At 43.2% G+C, this 16886-nt stretch overlaps 1 protein-coding gene across 1 annotated transcript; it reads right to left on the bottom strand.

Annotated features, from left to right (window-relative positions):
- Positions 1-215: 215 nt before the first annotated feature.
- LOC116824857 (desmin-like) lies at positions 216-3207 on the bottom strand. Its single transcript, XM_075063474.1, has 5 exons — positions 3097-3207; positions 1535-1674; positions 1039-1135; positions 794-928; positions 216-374 (listed from the first exon to the last, which is right to left on the bottom strand). The coding sequence occupies exons 1-5, from the start codon at positions 3205-3207 to the stop codon at positions 216-218; spliced, it is 642 nt and encodes a 213-aa protein (XP_074919575.1).
- Positions 3208-16886: the final 13679 nt, after the last annotated feature.

Genomic DNA, 16886 nt, shown 5'->3' with positions numbered 1-16886 from the left:
TGATTTCAGATGTGGGAATTAATAAGTAGCCGAAGTTATATGAAATATTATTCGTGTATGCTTTCTACCGGTTTGGCATGGGGTCATGTATAGAGACATCACTACTCCAGTCCACCTCCCTCCCTGCATATAGCCTAAAAGACCACCATTACTGGAAAATATATCAGACGACTGTCACATTACCTAACTTAGTGAAATCAGAACAAAGGGTTGCATTAGAAGTGACATAACATAAGCTGGAAGGGGTTTTCAAATCCACTTACACTTCTTTTGCAGTTCCCTGTTTCTTCCCTGAAACGTCTCACATTCTCCGCATGTTTTGTGGAAGGTTGATTAAAGTCAAGAAATCTGGTTTTGTACCACTCGTCTGTTTCCTGAGGGGAAATTAAACAGAATACGGCAAACATGAATGTTTATAGTCAGCTATGAAAGAAAAAATGTTTCAGCTATTTTATTAATACATAAATATATATAAAGTAATCGGAATATTGTCAACTATTTTATGGAGGGCTATAGATAAGCGTAAGTAAATAAGCAAAAATTGCTTGTAATTTTAAAATCAATCTTGCAATGTACAGCAATTGAAAGTAGACTCTCCTTCCATGCCTTTCTATGCCTTTTGTGGGATGGGTAGTAGGAGAAATATTTCTCTTATGAAGATATGTGTCTATATTATGGATGTTTGAGATGGCATAGTAAATATATTAAACATGTTTGTCATGAACAAGGATTTTTTATCAGCAAAGGCTGACAGATAATTTCATTTTGCAGATCCGCTGAAGTATAATTTTACCTGCAGGTTCTTGGCTGCAATTTCTTCAGACTCCATCTGAATGTCCCTCAGAGCAGGAGCCAGGTCTGGGATTGAGCAGGAGACATCAACACACTCGGAAGTACTGTAGCTCTGTTTCATCAAATCTTCGATTTCCTGTTCTGACAGAAACACACACAGAGTACGTGGTAAATAATACGATACTTCTGCAAAGCTTCCAGAACAGAAAGATTGGAAAATGATGTTTAAAACAAACTAAATCTAACCTCACTGTGCACTCTCTGCAGGAATGCAGTTTCAGCCTCCAGATTATCCAGCTGTTTCTGTAGGGAGATGCGAGCTGAAGTGGCAGCTTCCACATCCTTCAATTAACTAAATACATAAATAGGCATACATATAAAATAAAGATCTAGCAATGGATTTCACATTTAACACCAATACTAGCTTTTCGAACTCCACTCTGTAGGTATAGAACGGTTTCCTCTGATTGCACAGCACACTGTGAAATAAAACGTATGTGACAGAATGGCTGAACAGATGAAATAATCTTCATAAACAATTTTCTCTTTCTCCCTCCACCCCCTTTTTCTCCTCTGCCATTTTTTTGTTGCCAGGACGGCTGGCTTCGGGTCACACTAATATCAGCATGAAAATGATCCCAAATCGGGGTATTGTTTCAGTGCACGATAGGATCAATGCAGAGTATAGTTTGCAGTCCATGCAACTGCAACTGCTTTTCTTAATTATAAACTCAGTTCTATAGGGCTAAAAGCTTCCAAGTCTCTCTCGGCTTTCTTCGTCCCTTCAAAGGCACCATCATACAGCTTCTTTATGGACTGCAGCTGGTTGGACATAGCTTCCTTGGTAGCCACTGCTAATAGGCTTTTCAAGGACTGATGAATCTTTTGATACCCAAGCCACGGGAAAAGCAGTGGTGCAGTATGTGGCCTGTGACATACTGAGGGATGGGTGGGCCCTTTCTTTCCAGTGGTGATGGTGCAGTCAGGATAGTGCAAACCAATGTAGTGTCCTTTTTATATGGGAGGGGTGGCTTTCTGTGTGGTCCTGTGTGTGTTGTAGCTGCGGTGTATCAACTGTCCTGTGGCATGTTCTAGCGTGGTGTTGCACCCTATAGCACTGTGTGAAGAAGCACTGTTGTGTGGTGACGGTATATTTTCCTGGGCATTTTACACAATGGCATTCTGTGGTGCATTGCTTGGGTTTGGCACCATTGTGACATGTTCTTGTGTGGGTGGGACACACAGGCATGGTATACTATGGTCCTCGGTGGAGCACTTTGTTGCTCTCCTGCCTGGGTGTGGTGCACCCTTGAATGTATTACTGTAGTGCATAGAAGCCAGAGTCATGGACCAAGACCACTGACCCCATTGTGCCAGTGTAACACTGACAGACCCCAGTCCACCAGGGGCCGGATCCAAGCTTGAGAGGGGGCTGTCTCATGAGCCTCTACTGCATGAGCTAAAAGCCAGCTGCCTGCTAGCTAAGGCTGTAGGGCAGACACCTCTCCCTCCCCCACAGAACTCCACACTCAGGAGGTGTGTGGGTTACTCTAGGTGCTGAACAAACACTGAACAAACAGACACACCCTGTTCCAAATGGCCACAATCTATGTACAGTATAAGAAGGACAACAGGTGGATACAGACAGACAAATGGGGTAGGACGGTGTGGCTTGCTGTGGTGCTCCCCAGTGGCTGTGGCAAGCTAGTGTGTTCGCTACAGCAGGCCAGGCGGTAGAGTAGGATTGTTGCCTTTTGCCCTTTCCTAAGGTCCGCGGCTCTGCAGAGCTCCAGCAGCGGCTGTCGATACAGATCTCTCAGGCCACCGCGGGACTTTGAGCTAGGTCTCCTGCAGTTTGTTTCCTTGCTCCAAGTTTCTTACCTAGAAGCAAAAGAAGAATCAAGCAACCCCCTGACTGGCTCCTCACATATGCTGGGGAGCCTCAACCCTCTCCCGCCACAATACACCCAATGGAGCTAAGGGAACCAGCTTCCCACCCGCCCTCGCACACCAAGCTCCCAAACCCAGAGTCTCCAACACCGCCGCCACTCCTTCCCCCTCACACACTCCTGCCCGCCCCGCATGACAGCTCCCCATACAACCAGGCTTCTCGCTTGCCCCCTTCTCCTTTCCTGTGAGATCCGCGGGGAAGCGAGCTGGTGATCCTGGCTGCAGACTGAACATTTATTTCTCGATTCTGCAACGTGTCAACGGCAGGGCCAAGCTTTCTCATGCTCCCTGTGACTCCAGATATGCTGCGAGCCTGCAGTAGCCCGGAGCGGAGCAGGGTCCCTGCGCCTTTGCGCTGTACTTGGCCACGCTGTCACTGAGCTTGATCAGCTGGCGTTTATCGCTGTTCCTGGTGCTCGGGAATTCTTGGCTTACTGCTGTGGCCGCCTCCCGATCCCCACGCATTGCTCCGGCCCCATGGCAGCCCAGACTAGGACCCCGCTGTATGATGCAGGGACACAGAGAGCAGCTCAGGGAGCGCATCTGTACAGCAGGAGCAACAGCGAAACACTCAAGGCCTGCCCCCATCTCTCTCCCGAAAGCCTGTCAGATGGCTTTCCACTTTACAGCATAGCGCCCAGCATGCGAAGATCCTCAGAGACCCCCCAGAGAAAGGTGGCATTTGTCAGCCATCCCTAATCGCAACGATTTGCTCATGAAACGTGGTCACAATTGCACTGTTAGCTCTGCTAAGTCCTTTCTTTGATGACCAGCCATGGCAGCATCAGCCGGGACCTTTCCACGTGGCTCTGCAAACAGTCTCTCATCCCAGCAGGCTGAAGGCCCCAGAAGGCTGCTGCTGTCTCGAAGCTGCTGTTAGAGCCTGATACGGCGGGCAGACTTCACGCAGCACTCCCGGTGAGCAAGTACTAATGCCTGCTTCACGTGGCAGGACGTACTCAGGTCACACACACCTGGCAGCAGGAAACCGGGGCTGTTCGGGATGGAGATGTGTCTGGGGCCAAGCGAAGAAATTCTGCATGACAGGCGTACTGCACCCCCCACCTGCCCCGTTTGAGAATCCAGCCATTACTTCACCTAACTAGGGAGCTCCCTTATGGAAATCCATCCTGCTCCCAAGTCCATGACAAAACTTCTACTGACGTCAGTGGGCGCGGGGGTAAGCCTCAACAGCTACTCCTGATGGAGGTCTGCAGGATAGTCTCCCAAATAGTGGATTTACACTCCACCAGTTTAGAGCTACTTTTAGCGCCAATTGAACCTAGATGTCAAGTTCCCAGAAGCGGGTCTTGGATGTGCACCCCATTATTTAATCTACCAATCTTAGTAGGGGGGCCATGAAACTGCGATTACTGGCTCTGGTGGCCCTCATTAACTTTATTAACTGCGGGTGGGAAGGAACTACCCCCTCACCCCCAATCTCCAGGAGTTCCTGAAGCAATAGATTTGGTAAGTGGAAAAGGAAAGGAAAGGAAAGATCTTGGGTTTTCCTAGGTACATAAGTATCTGGGAACATTCCTTTTTTACTTGATACTGAAAAGGAAACCTCTCTTACTAGCTAAACCTCAAGACGCCTTTCTACACGTATTTTTTTTTCGCAAACATCTATGGACACCTTATCCCCATCCTCACATCTAGGGCTGGTGATGGAATGCCCCGGTTGCACAGCTCTTTCAGACCAGGTTTGTGTGTTACCTTTTTGGTATGCAGATGTGGAGTTGGCTCAGATGTTTTTACATGCATTTGCCCTCCCTCCCCCCCTTTGCACAACTCTATTCCCATTGAAGACAAAGGGAGTTTTGCCATTGACTTCCATGAGTGCAGGATCGGGGCCAATTACTTCAAGATTGGGCCCACAGCATCAGCAAGATGGGGCACCGTGAGCGCCTGTCCAAACGACGTCATGTATTTAATTACTTCTCCAAACTAAACACGTGCGCACCCAAAACTCTTTAAAAAAATTAGAAACAGAAAATGCATTGAAACGAGCTCATTGTGCTCATACAAAATCGATTGGATTAATGTCTTAATACATACCGAACCAACACGTGTATAGAATCTTAATACATAATAGTAAATAATAATAAAAGCTTGCTAATTCTAAATCAGAAATGAGATCCAACACGATAACCCACTGTAATGTATTTCTTTTTAAAGGCTACTAAAGAGGTCACTTTTATTCCATATACAGTGGCACGCTGTACACCAGCTTCACGACTGCCTGTAATGCATTCCAAAACTAAGGCACTTCTGGAATATAAATCAATGTCCATACAGTAACACGTGTAAAGTAAATCTCAAATATATACGCCAATGAGGAGTGCTTAAATCAAGGGGTCAACAGTAACAAACTGTGATACTGTGTTTTGGCAGTTTACTTGCTCTCTGTATCAAAGATTCACAGAAAAGCCCTTCGTTTTCTTTCCATGTTGTCAATATACTCTGCAGACTGTCAGAGAAATCCTGCAAGCACCCTGCTGCTGTTTTTTCATTCTGTACGCTTCTCATTAGCTCTGTCAAGGGGAGAGTTAGGGGCTTCATTCTCCCGTCTTGTGGGGTGTTTGAAATCCTAATGGGATAGTGAAGCAATTCCTGTTTTATTTGTGTAATTATATAATGTCCGTGTGTATGCGACTTAAACATTGTCGCAATAGCGCCTTTAACCCCTTTCTTTATCTTAAGCTAAGTCACTGTTATGTAAAATAGTTCACTTTATGTCTCTCGAAAGTGGATTTAAAATATTTAAAACAAAAAGGGCAGGGTAAATATTGATACGTCTATTTCGGACCTAAGGGAAATGAAGAAATCCCAAGGAATTCATCAGGAATAGCCCAAGCTGCTAATTTTGTTTCACCTCCCCCTAAAAACACTTAATTAGCCAACAAAAGAATTAGAAAGAATCTTTCTAATTAAATCATTGTCCTTTTCACCCTTTAACGTTCACTCATGGCATTTAGCCCGGGGAACAATGCACTTCGATTTTGCTAGGATGCTTTTCACAATCTCTACAGATCTTTGATCGGGAGAAGAGGGAAGAAGTAAGAATTTTAAGTTCTATGCGCACAACCTGCGCAGCAAACCTCGATGTAAAAAGTGTATCGGACCCGGGGTGTCTCTGGGCGCGCCGCGGATGCCAAACAATCCTTTTCTAACCTTTAATTGTCTACATGTAACTACTCCGATCATATGCCCCCTTTAATACCTGAGGCGCAGCACCGGGATCTAGAGCTCCGTATCTGTAGCTTCAGAACTGTTTCTCAGTTTAAAGGGACAGGCCTGGTTCCTCCCCCCAGCAATCCGCTCTAATGCGCGGGAGACCTCCCTAACATTCACTGGGGCCCGAGACTGAGCGCGGTGAAGTCCCCTTTGAGCGGAAACCCTCCCAAGCCTCCCATGAAGTGGAGCGCAAGCCCCCTTTGTCAGCAGCAGCTGGTGCCTTCTGCTGCCAGAGAGCTCGGCGGCAGGTCGCAGCAGCTGGCAGGCTAGCTGTAGCCACGCCTCTCCCCACCCCTCCCGCCTTCCCCTTTACCTGACCAGGTGCGGCCCGCGGGCGGCCGACCTGGTCCTTCTGCTTGACCAGGGGCTCCGCAGCCGAAAGGCTCTGGGTTTGCGTGCGGCTGCTGTTGCTGGTTGAGCAGCGCTGGCGTGGGGGCTGGACACCAGCCGCTGCACCGCCGCCGAGCTGCTGCGGCAGCTGTCCCGGAAGCGCCGGCCGGCGGTAGGAGGAGATCCTGGCTGGGCTGCGGCTCTGCGGGGCTCTCTGCGGAGGGCTGTCTGGAGGACGAGGGGTGGGTGGCTAGAGGAGTGATACTGGGGTGAAGGGAGAGGAGGGTGCAGACAAGGAGGGAGGGATCCCGGCCGGGACAGATGGAGAGCGGTGGATGGTCACCAGGCTGGGTGTCTAGGAATGGCTGGCTGGAGGGGCGAGTGCCAGAGCAATGGAAAGCTGGCTGGAGCTAGCAGAGTGTGTAGTCAGTGGCGACGCTGGCAGCCTCGGAGCGACATTCCCTTGTTGCAGCGCCAGCAGCTCAGGAATGTCCTAGCCGGGTCCCAGCAGCAGGCGGACTCACCTTCTCTCCTCCCTGTCAAAATCCCCCACAGAAGCCAGATCCCCAAAGGAGAAGGGAAGGGTTAGGCAGCAACCTTCTAATGCCTCAGTCGGACGTGCCAGGTCTAGCATGAGAGCTGGAGAATAAAGCGTGCGAGCAAGAGTCTGAATATATGTGAAATGTGCAGTGCCAATGTGTCTCTTAACTTCTGTCTGCTCTGTGTGAGACACAGCGGGCTATGTGAGAAAGGGGTGGGGTGCTTTTAAAAAACATCGGCTATACAGGGAGCATCTCCGACACTGCAGCGGAGCAAATTATAATGCCAAGGTGAACATGTACACGGCTGATTCACAGGGGAGAAAGAAAGAAAGAAGCACGGAAAGAGATCCTAATAGCTAACTTGAAGCAGCGGGATCAGAACATGGCTACTACTACTTTAGCATATGGATTTTAAGTCCCCCGCCCCTGGAGTTATTTGTATCACCAATTTCATCATTCCAAGAAAAGGAGACAAGAAAAAAATGTTCCAAGAATTCATACAGGCGCTCACACGTTCATTTGCAGGGGCTGCATAGATCTTCACGTTTTATTAAATATAATTTAATACAAAAATGGCTTTTATTACATGACATAGGACACACATGTCACGTGCTTTGCTTTTATCACGATCACTAGACTGAATGTGCAAAAGAGTTAAGAGAAATAAAATGGTGCTGTTACTTGCTCCCTTGAAGCTTATTAGGACATATATTCAAAAATGAAACAACTAATTAACCTTCAGACTTGGGTTGGTCGAATTCTTTGTTCTAATGGGTATGTTTTAATAATCTAAAGTCTTATTAGTATAAAACATAAAGATATTATGGATAGACCATTGTTATTTTAAGAATATAGGAAATGCAGTATTGGAACAGAGCGAAAGTCCATCTAGGGAAGGGTGTTACCTGTCAGATCTGTGTTTTTGGGGAACCAGAGCGCTGTATCCAGCCTGTCTGACTCACTGAAGGACACCCCCGCCCCTCAGCCTCTACTTGAATCAAAACTGATCAGAAGAAAGACTTAGGAAAAGCAATGAAAAGGCAGTGGGAGACACACCTAAATCCCTCCAGACAAGGGTGACCAGACTAAGGCAACTCCCCTAGCCTTATTTGCATTGAAGATGGGATAGGGAGGCATCTCTATCAGCATACAGAATGGAGAACAGAGATTCCAAAGCAAGAACCACACTGAGCTCTGGGACCAGAAAAGCAGGGAAGCCCTGCATAATGGGGGAATCTCTGCTCAAGATGTTAATGAACCCACATCTGCACACCCCCAGCTCAGTAGTTATCAGATCAAATCTAGCAATAAATCCTTTATTGGTATCCAAAATACTGAAGCTGCCTAATTGTATTGTGAACATATGGAACACCGCCCATAGCTGAAATGATCAGTTCCTATTGTCTAGCCTGAACAAAACAACGTTGGTATACTTCCTTGAGCCATCAGTTTACCCATAAACAAATCTAATGTTCTCCCTTGAACCACTGTTGTTTCCCTACAAAAACCCCTACCCAAGCTCAAGTAAGTGTTCTGATGCCTGGATCCAACATCTGCATCAGTTCCATTGGGACTTCATCTTCTCCTGACTGATTGTGCTGGGGGCTCTGCCTGTCCCCAGCACTCCAGACTCTCAGCTACTACTGCCATATGGGAACCCTGACTGGTTCAAGCTTCACAGAGTGCTGAGAACCTAACTCTCTCTCTCTGTCTCACACTGGCTCTGGTTTTCTAAGTACAGCTTTGTAACCCTGGCTTATGTGATCAGATACAGTTTTCTAAGCCTGACTTTTGTAATCAAATTTAAGCTAGATTTAATATTGTAACTGTTTTGTTTGTTTGGCTCTCTTAGTATGGTTATTACGTGGCAATAAATAACTTTTATGGTTTAACTGGTTGCTTCCCTCTGTCTGTCTGTCTGTCTGTGTGTGTCTCTCTCTCTTGTTGTTGGCTTCCCCATTTGCTCTGCAGCAACTTTCCTCTTACCTAAGATAAAGATCCCTGTAGCACCCAAAATTCCTGTGGGGTTTACTCATCCAGTGGGTTACTACTGGAACAAGTGTAATATGAAAGCGGGGACAGGGATGTGCTGAACCTGTGGCATAAGAGGGTGGCAGCTTGGAAGTGCTGCTTGACCCAGCCTGCTGAGTCCAGGGGCATATGAGGGTGGTAGATTGAAAGTGCTGCTCAGCCTAGCCTGCTCAGGCATACTCTATTCCAGTGCAGTGCTCATGGCATAATGAGGGTGACAGCTTGAAAGTGTTGCTCGACCCAGCCTGGGCAGCACCACCCAGCACAGTTCTCTGCTTTGAAAGTTTCTCAATAACTGTTATTCTTCAGATGTCATATTTTATCTCGTGCAGATAAGCCAAGTATCCAGTTAGAATATTATCCCCACACTTCCTCTCTTTAAATATCTCTCAGCAAGCTATCAGGTGGTCTACTGCTCTGGTTATCTGTCATCTTATTAAAACAAAATATAAAGAGTGACTGTAAAGAGGTGTCAATAATCAACACAAAAATCTATACATTGCTTTTTATGTAGTCAACTTCAAAAAGAATCAACAGAAACGGAAAAATAAAAGCTACCTACTATGAATTGTTCTCTCCCAATTCAGATTAGATAGTACTTCAACATCTTCACTATACAAAGTGATTTTTATCAACTTCTTATGTTTGGTACTTTCCCCCAGCTTCATTAAGCATGCTTTAGGCATACTTTTACCATGTATCAGCATGGTTTATGTGCTCTGTTGTGTCTAGCTCTCCCACTAGACTTGCTAATTTTTCTAGACACAACTACACTATTCATTTTCTTTTTCTATTCCTGTAAACCTTCAATAGAGTTGTGGGAGCTTACAGAAATGCAATGTTCATTTAGTGCCTGATTTAGGAAAGCACTAACGTAAGTGCTTAAGTGCCGTCTTGAATAGTTGTGTTTTACTGAACCAGCAGCACCTTAGCTGTCAAACATATAAATAGCTATCACAAGGTGTTAAAAGTTGAGAAAGCATGAATACTGGTGTATAAGACATATAGATTTCATATAAACTGACTTACATATTATGGACCAAAGCTTGACGTCCTTATTCAGTTTTTATGCTTGTATTCAGTCTTTACTCAGACAAAACTCTCAGTTAAGTCAAAGGGAATTTTGCTTAAGTAAGGACTGAGAGGAAGATAATTAAAGTCATGATTTGACTCTATTTATTAGTTATTATTTACACAGATTTTTAAGGTGCCCATTATTACCATAGTGTCTGGGTGCTCACAGAATAGAAGCTCACTGAAACATCATTGCCTTGGTTACAAGCTGGAAGAACTATCTGTGACCCTTACAGCACCCCAAGGTCAGAAGGAACACTGTTGTCATGATATTTACCCAAAAGATGGAATGTAATATATCATTGGAAAATCAATAACTTTCTTATCATTAACATTCTTGCATGATGTATGTATGATCAACCCACACAGAGCTTTACAGATGAGCTGGAAACATGAGACTAAAAGTTGTTTAAACCAGGCATGTCAGGGAGAGTTCACTTCAGACAAGTTTACTCCAGATAAAGGAAAGAGGCCAACACCTCAAATCAGGTGGCTATTCATTTGTACTGGAGGTTACAGGAAGAGATCAGTTGCATTGTAAAAGTCACCAGTGTGGGAGAAGACAGCACAGAGTCTACACCAGGAAGCATGGCATCCACATCCACCAGGGAAAAGGAATTCTATCTGGGGACACATTTCAAAAGATACATTTCACAGGTTTACTGGACTACAAAGAGAAGGAGAACAAACTCCTAAGTTATTCTTCACCTGAGGAGACAAAGCAACCGAGCACTTTATGTTCTGTTAAGGGTCCTGGCCAGCCAGTTTGGGCAGCCATGCTGGAAGAGACTTGGTGAGAAACTTCTCTGAACAAGAGATTTAAATCAGGTTTTAGTCTTAAAGGCATATTTTTACTTTTGTTTGTGTATAATCATTTCTATCTTTATTTCTTATACTTGGTATCACTTAAACCTATGACTTTTGTTTAATAAACGGGTTTTACTTTTAATATAAACCAAGACAGTGCTGTGACTGAAATAAGTGTGTTTGTCAAACTGCAGTTAAATTAATGAGTTGCAATGTATTGTCTGCAGTATATTAAAGAAGCAATGAACTTAATAATGTCTGTGAGTGTTTCAGGAGAGGGCTGGACACGGCAAAGAGATGTCTCTGGGGAACTCGTAAACTGGAGTGTGCTGTAAGTTACCTGCAAACAAGGCTAAGTCTTGAGGAATTTGCTCATAAGAACAACAGGCTGGTGTGGCAGAGAGCTGACACACAGCCTTATCTGCAGCAAAGCTCACTCTTGCTGAGGCAGAGAGCTGGCTTACAGTTTTGGGTGTACTGAACAGCATGTCATCATATCATATGGGGAGACTGGAGCAGCAATGACCTAAGTATTCTCAATATTCACTGGAGTTTGGTGCTTTGTGGAGGTGACTTACCCGATTTCTGAGGGGAAGGAAGAGTGATGTTTGACATCAACCAATTCACACATTAACATTACTGTGTGTCTCTCATATAAAATAGTTGCTTACGTATCATTTTGACCCAAAAAGTGTCCACAATGTCACCTTTTGCAAAGGGTGGGAATGTATTGGGGTAAACAGGGAAAGTTTTAACTCCAGAAAAGGGTGTAGGGAATTCAAGAACCCAATTTGGATCAGCTTTCTACTCAGGTTTGGTGTAGGGAGGAGAATCAATTCTCAGAAGATTTAGGAACAACAATATATAGGATCCAATTGTGATCTCACATTAGTTGTATGAACAAGACAGTATAACAACAAAAGATTTACACTGATGTAAATGAGCAATCAGGTTATAGTCTATATTAAAATAAATAAAACAAAACTTACCATAATATGGAATAAACACACAAGTCGTGAGAAATTCTGTCGTAATCACAGTCCAAATGGAAACATATCTGTTTAAGCCTAACATAAAGTATTATCTCTACTGCTCTTATTCTTTTGAATTCTATGAGTACTATGATACATATATATGTTCTAACCTATTGCATATAATAACCTGCATGCCATGTAATAATTCCTGGTGGGTTAATAACTGATTGCGGACTACAGTATATCAATTCACCAATTGTCCAGAAAGCATCTGTTTAAATGTTTCATCAAGTTCATACAATCACAAACAAATGGGGTAACTGAGGGTTCTCTTCACACATAACGGAATCTTCTAACAAGGAAAAACTACATTTTCTTGATTCAAATGTTTTACTGATGGTTTACTGCATTATGCCACTGTTTAAAGTCATTGCATTACACCTATAATTCAGTTATCCATTTAGAAGTGAATGGCCAGAATGACATGAACATTTCTGTCCACCACAAGATTACATCTAGCACAGAAGATGATCAACTATAAAATGGTGGCAAAACCACCCTAAATTAGTAGAAAAAACAAATGTCATTGCAGAATTGAACAAATACTATGCCAACTCTGAAGAAATTTGTGAAAATGCTGATGGGAAATGCCACGGCGGGTAATCACTGCCTTAGATATTTACTCACAGTCATGTTTACAAAATTTCACTATAGGGTGTGGATGAATGGGACTTGAATGTAAATAAGCTGCATATTTATGAACAACAGTGAAATGGCTGATTTCTAAAAAGCACATTTTTCCAAGATTTTGACTGTTTTAGAAAGTGGTCAGCTGTGTTTTCTATTAGTCTACTTATGACTTCTGTCAGCTCTTGATTAAGATTAAAATGTTGCTCAGGAATTGCATACCTGCAAAAGTAATAATGTACCACAAAAGAGAAAAAAAGAATGCTCTCCAGAAGCCATAGTCACTGGGAGAGTAGCAAGTATCCTTAACAAGTAAACTATAGACATTGTGAAAGAACATTGGGTCATACTAAGCCAAAGTTTCAGTAAAATTATTATGTATTGCCTCCTTTGCTAGTATTCAATAGAGACTGGAGCTTGAGTTTCCTTTGATTTATACCAGTGTGAATGAGAAGTTATTCCATGGAGGTTAATTGAGTTACAGCTGTACAAACTGTTGTAAGAAAGAAGAGAATCAGACCCAGGATCTTCATTATCAGGCAAGCAGTGGTTAATCACACCTCCCCCTATATCAGCCATTGTCATTCTGACAGACTGTGCCAGATCCATCCATGCTATAATTCCTCTGACATCAATGAAGTTATGCCAGCAATGATTGTGGCTTCAAAAAGTAGGTATAAACAGAGAAGATGGGGTCTGCATTACCAAGTGGATTAGATACAGCTTTGAACCTCAGATAAAGAGTCAGATTGGTCACTGCATTGTTCCAGTTTTACACTGGTGTAATGCCATAGATTTCAGCGGTGCCATGGCAACATATATTTGGCAAAACACAGTGATGAATATGGTCCAAGGACTCTGTTACACACCCAGAGGCCAAAAAGTCAGTCCAAGCTACCACTAATGTAATAAAAACCCACAGAAACAACAAAAACACACCTGCAGAAAACATTAATGCATTCCAATATAATATTAAATTGTGATCTTTTGCTTTAATCTAGGTCAGAAATGGTCATGCAATGAGTTAATTAAATTAAGAACAAGGGGAGCTAGGAGCAACAGCATTGTGGGAGGGAGCGATTCAGATTGAGTATTCTCTCATCCTGGCCTAAAACCTGTAGGACTACACCCCAGTAGCTACTCCATTCCCCTTCTAGGAGCAACCATGTAAGGCAGGAAACCCCAGCAGGTCAAAAACACTCAGAAGACTGCTGCAACTTCAAACTGGGAGCATACCCCAGTGATGTCATGAGTATGGTGCTAATTTCTGTCTGATTGTCGAAAAGTAGGTGGCTAAAAGACTGACCCTAAAAGAGAGATTGGGAAGATATTACTATTGAGTAGGTTTTACTTCAGCACTTTGGTAGGGCTTTGTGTGGGAGGAGGCATTTTGTACTTTTCTTTTTAAAAAGTTAACCAGTCGCAAGATGCATAATTGTTGGCAGAATAAATTCAATTTTTTAATAAAAGTTACTTAGAAATTAGGTTAGGTGCAACAGTTAAAATTGGGGGGAAAGGGAACTAACATGATTTGTGCCTATCATCAACCTGATTATTGTGCTTGGATGTTGTATCCCTTTTCCCCATCCTTTGTCAGTTATCCATCTTTTTAGACTGCAAATGCTTCAAGGTGGGAACATGCCTTCTTATATGTTTGTATAGCACCTAGCGCAAGGGGCCTTCTTCTGTGATTGGGGTTTCTAGGCACTGCCGCAAAACAAATAATAAATAGTGATAATGATGATGACCAAAGCAGAAAAAACATCTCCATCCTTTGTTTAGTGACAATAGGAAGCTATTTGTTCTCTGTCACTCAACCCTGAAACCTGGGGATCATATTTGTCTCCTCTTTCCCCCTTGCCTCTCATGTTTAAGAGGTAAGCAAATCCTGATGTTTCTTCTTCCTCCACTTCTCTAAGGTCTGTTCTTTTCCTGCCCACACCATGAAATCTCTCACCTAGACTCTCATCATCTCCTGTCTTGACTTTTGTAACATTCCCCTTTTTAGTTTCCCTAATTGACTTTCCATGCATGAGGAGTAAATTACCTAGTAAATATCCAATTTATTTATATTTATGAACATGACTGTATGTTTGACTTCTGAAATAATCACAGAGAAATGTCCAGATATTGTGATGAGATTATTTTTGTCATGATGTTGCATCAACAAGGCCCTTATGGGTCCCTGAAAGCAGAGAAAACCTGAAGTAATAATATAGTTCAGCCACACCCTTGATGTGTTCCAAGCCCCACCTACTATGTGAGGGGCTGGGGACAGGGCCAATATAGAATTCTTACACCAGCTTTACATCAGCCAGGAAGGGTGTCAACATCCCTCAGTGGGTCACAACCAAGAATACCAAATTCAGGACAAACTAGTGGGAAATACGACAGACACCCCCCCTCCCAAACTCGTGGTTATTCTTCTATGATATACCAAACCAGCAACAAAAGTAAACTTCAGAAATGCAGCCTTCTTAGGTATTCCAGTCCTTGTTTCAACACCCAGACACTTGACTTAATGAAGAGTGGTTATTTAAAACCAATTTAATCAATGAAAGGGTTCTTCTGATACCAAAAGACCAGCCACATAGCCAGGTCAATATATAACTCAGATCTTAATGAATAATCACACTGTTGCCAATCCTTTAGTATCTAATATTTACAGGTTTATTTATAAGAAAAAAGAAAGAGGTGAGAGTTAAAATTGGTTAAAGGAATCAAATACAATAATTGCAGCATTCTTGAATCAGGTTTGAAGCAGTGATGGTATAAACTGCTGGCTTGTTAAGTTGCTGGTTGCTTCCAAATGATTGGAAGGTCCTCAGTCCTTTGGTTAGAATGCTCCTATTAGTATAAGTCCATAGTCCAGAGATCAGAGCAGGAAAGAGGCAAAATGGAGATGTTTGCAGGGCCTCTTATAGCTTCTGCCATGTGAAGGGAAACTTATTGTTCAAAGCAAAGCCCTCAGCAGTCAGCACAATTTGTGAAAAAATACAGGCACTTGATGGAGTAGTGTAGTGTCACACGAGCTGGTCACATGCCCTCGCATGCTTCAATGAGTCACAATAGGGCCATTACCCATATTCTAGCTAGAACGTCCACAAGCAAGTTCATCAGGTGGGGATAAGCTTCTTCCATGGCCAATAGAGTTCATTGATGGGCTTCCAATTTGAATAGTTCATTCATAACGTGCTGGCTAGATTGGATGTAAACAACCTTGTGGATGTTACCACAGGAGCAAACACATTTAAAATACAGGTGCATAGTCAATATTCATAGCTTCAGATATTAAAACAACCCATGCACACAAACAGAATAATCATGTTTAACAAATCATAACTTTTCCATTGACCACCTTACATGATATACTTTGTACAAGATTTGTTGCAATTGTTTAACAGCGGTAGCAAAAATGATATATATGGTCCTATTTTAATCAGATAACATCACAAAGATCCCTTTGCAGAGGCTATTCTCAAGGGGCTGTTTCCACTCTTTTAAAGCACCCTTTTTAACTGCTAAGGCAGTATTCAAGGGCCTTAGCATAACTGAGAACAGTCCCAGGATCTGGGAGTTATTGAAAGACAATAAATACAGACGACTACAATGCCATTTTTACAGAATCCCTTTTCAGAGTAGAACCGTGTGTTAACACAAGCACTGATGACTGTGAACCAGTTATAATGGAAACATTACCTGTGCAGTATTGTGTAATGGACAATCAGACACCAGAGTGCTAACCTGGAGAAATGGGAGTAAGGTCTGATCTACTTAAAACATAATGGAAGTTTGGCCATGGAAGGGCAAAGGATTAAGTCCAACACAATCAGAAAATAATACAGATATGAGGGAACATTCTCTCATTTGACTTTGAGTATCACCCAATTTCTTAACTAGGATTATGCCACGACCCATGAAACAAGAATAAGCAAATCAACATGGCATGTGTAATAGTCTCACGTTTCTTCATAAAGTGCTGTTTTCTATAGGACAGACACTTATTTTTCTTTACTGTAGCCATTATTTTTCTGCATTCTCTATTATTATTTACTGCCTTCTTGAGAGGCTCAAGTTACTGACACAGCATAATGCCATTTGCTTTACGGGGGGTTTTTTGCAGTAAATTATAATGCTGTCTTCCAATGCTGCCACATTATTGTGTATAGTGACTGGACAGTCAGTTGTGCCAAGCTCTGTTCAAAGCAGCTGAGGAGAAAGAGAGCACAAAAGGTTTACTTTTGTTCTCCCTTAATCCCCAGGGCTGCCAAGATTGTTGTAATTGCCACTGGCTTGTATGCCACCAGCACTCCCAGCTATTTCCGTGACACCACTGATTTCCTGAGGAAACTACAATGCATTGGTCACCTCCCAGAAAACACCATCCTAGCCACCATGGATGTAGAGGCTCTCTACACAAACATCCCACACACAGATGGAATACAAGCTGTCAGGAACAGTA

Source organism: Chelonoidis abingdonii, chromosome 3 (genome assembly GCF_003597395.2).
Source record: "Chelonoidis abingdonii isolate Lonesome George chromosome 3, CheloAbing_2.0, whole genome shotgun sequence".
Classification (NCBI taxonomy): domain Eukaryota; kingdom Metazoa; phylum Chordata; order Testudines; family Testudinidae; genus Chelonoidis; species Chelonoidis abingdonii.
The sequence above is the reverse complement of the archived record's forward strand: the minus strand, read 5'-3'. Positions and strand labels throughout refer to the sequence as shown.

Bases quoted from the DNA above. Each gene is read 5' to 3' on its own strand.
- LOC116824857 (XM_075063474.1), bottom strand. From the start codon at position 3,207: ATGCGTGGGGATCGGGAGGCGGCCACAGCAGTAAGCCAAGAATTCCCG. The intron at 1,136-1,534 runs TATAGAACTGAG...TAGTTAATTGAA, and splicing joins GACTTGGAAGCTTTTAGCCC to GGATGTGGAAGCTGCCACTT. The intron at 929-1,038 runs GTTAGATTTAGT...CTGTCAGAACAG, and splicing joins TGCAGAGAGTGCACAGTGAG to GAAATCGAAGATTTGATGAA.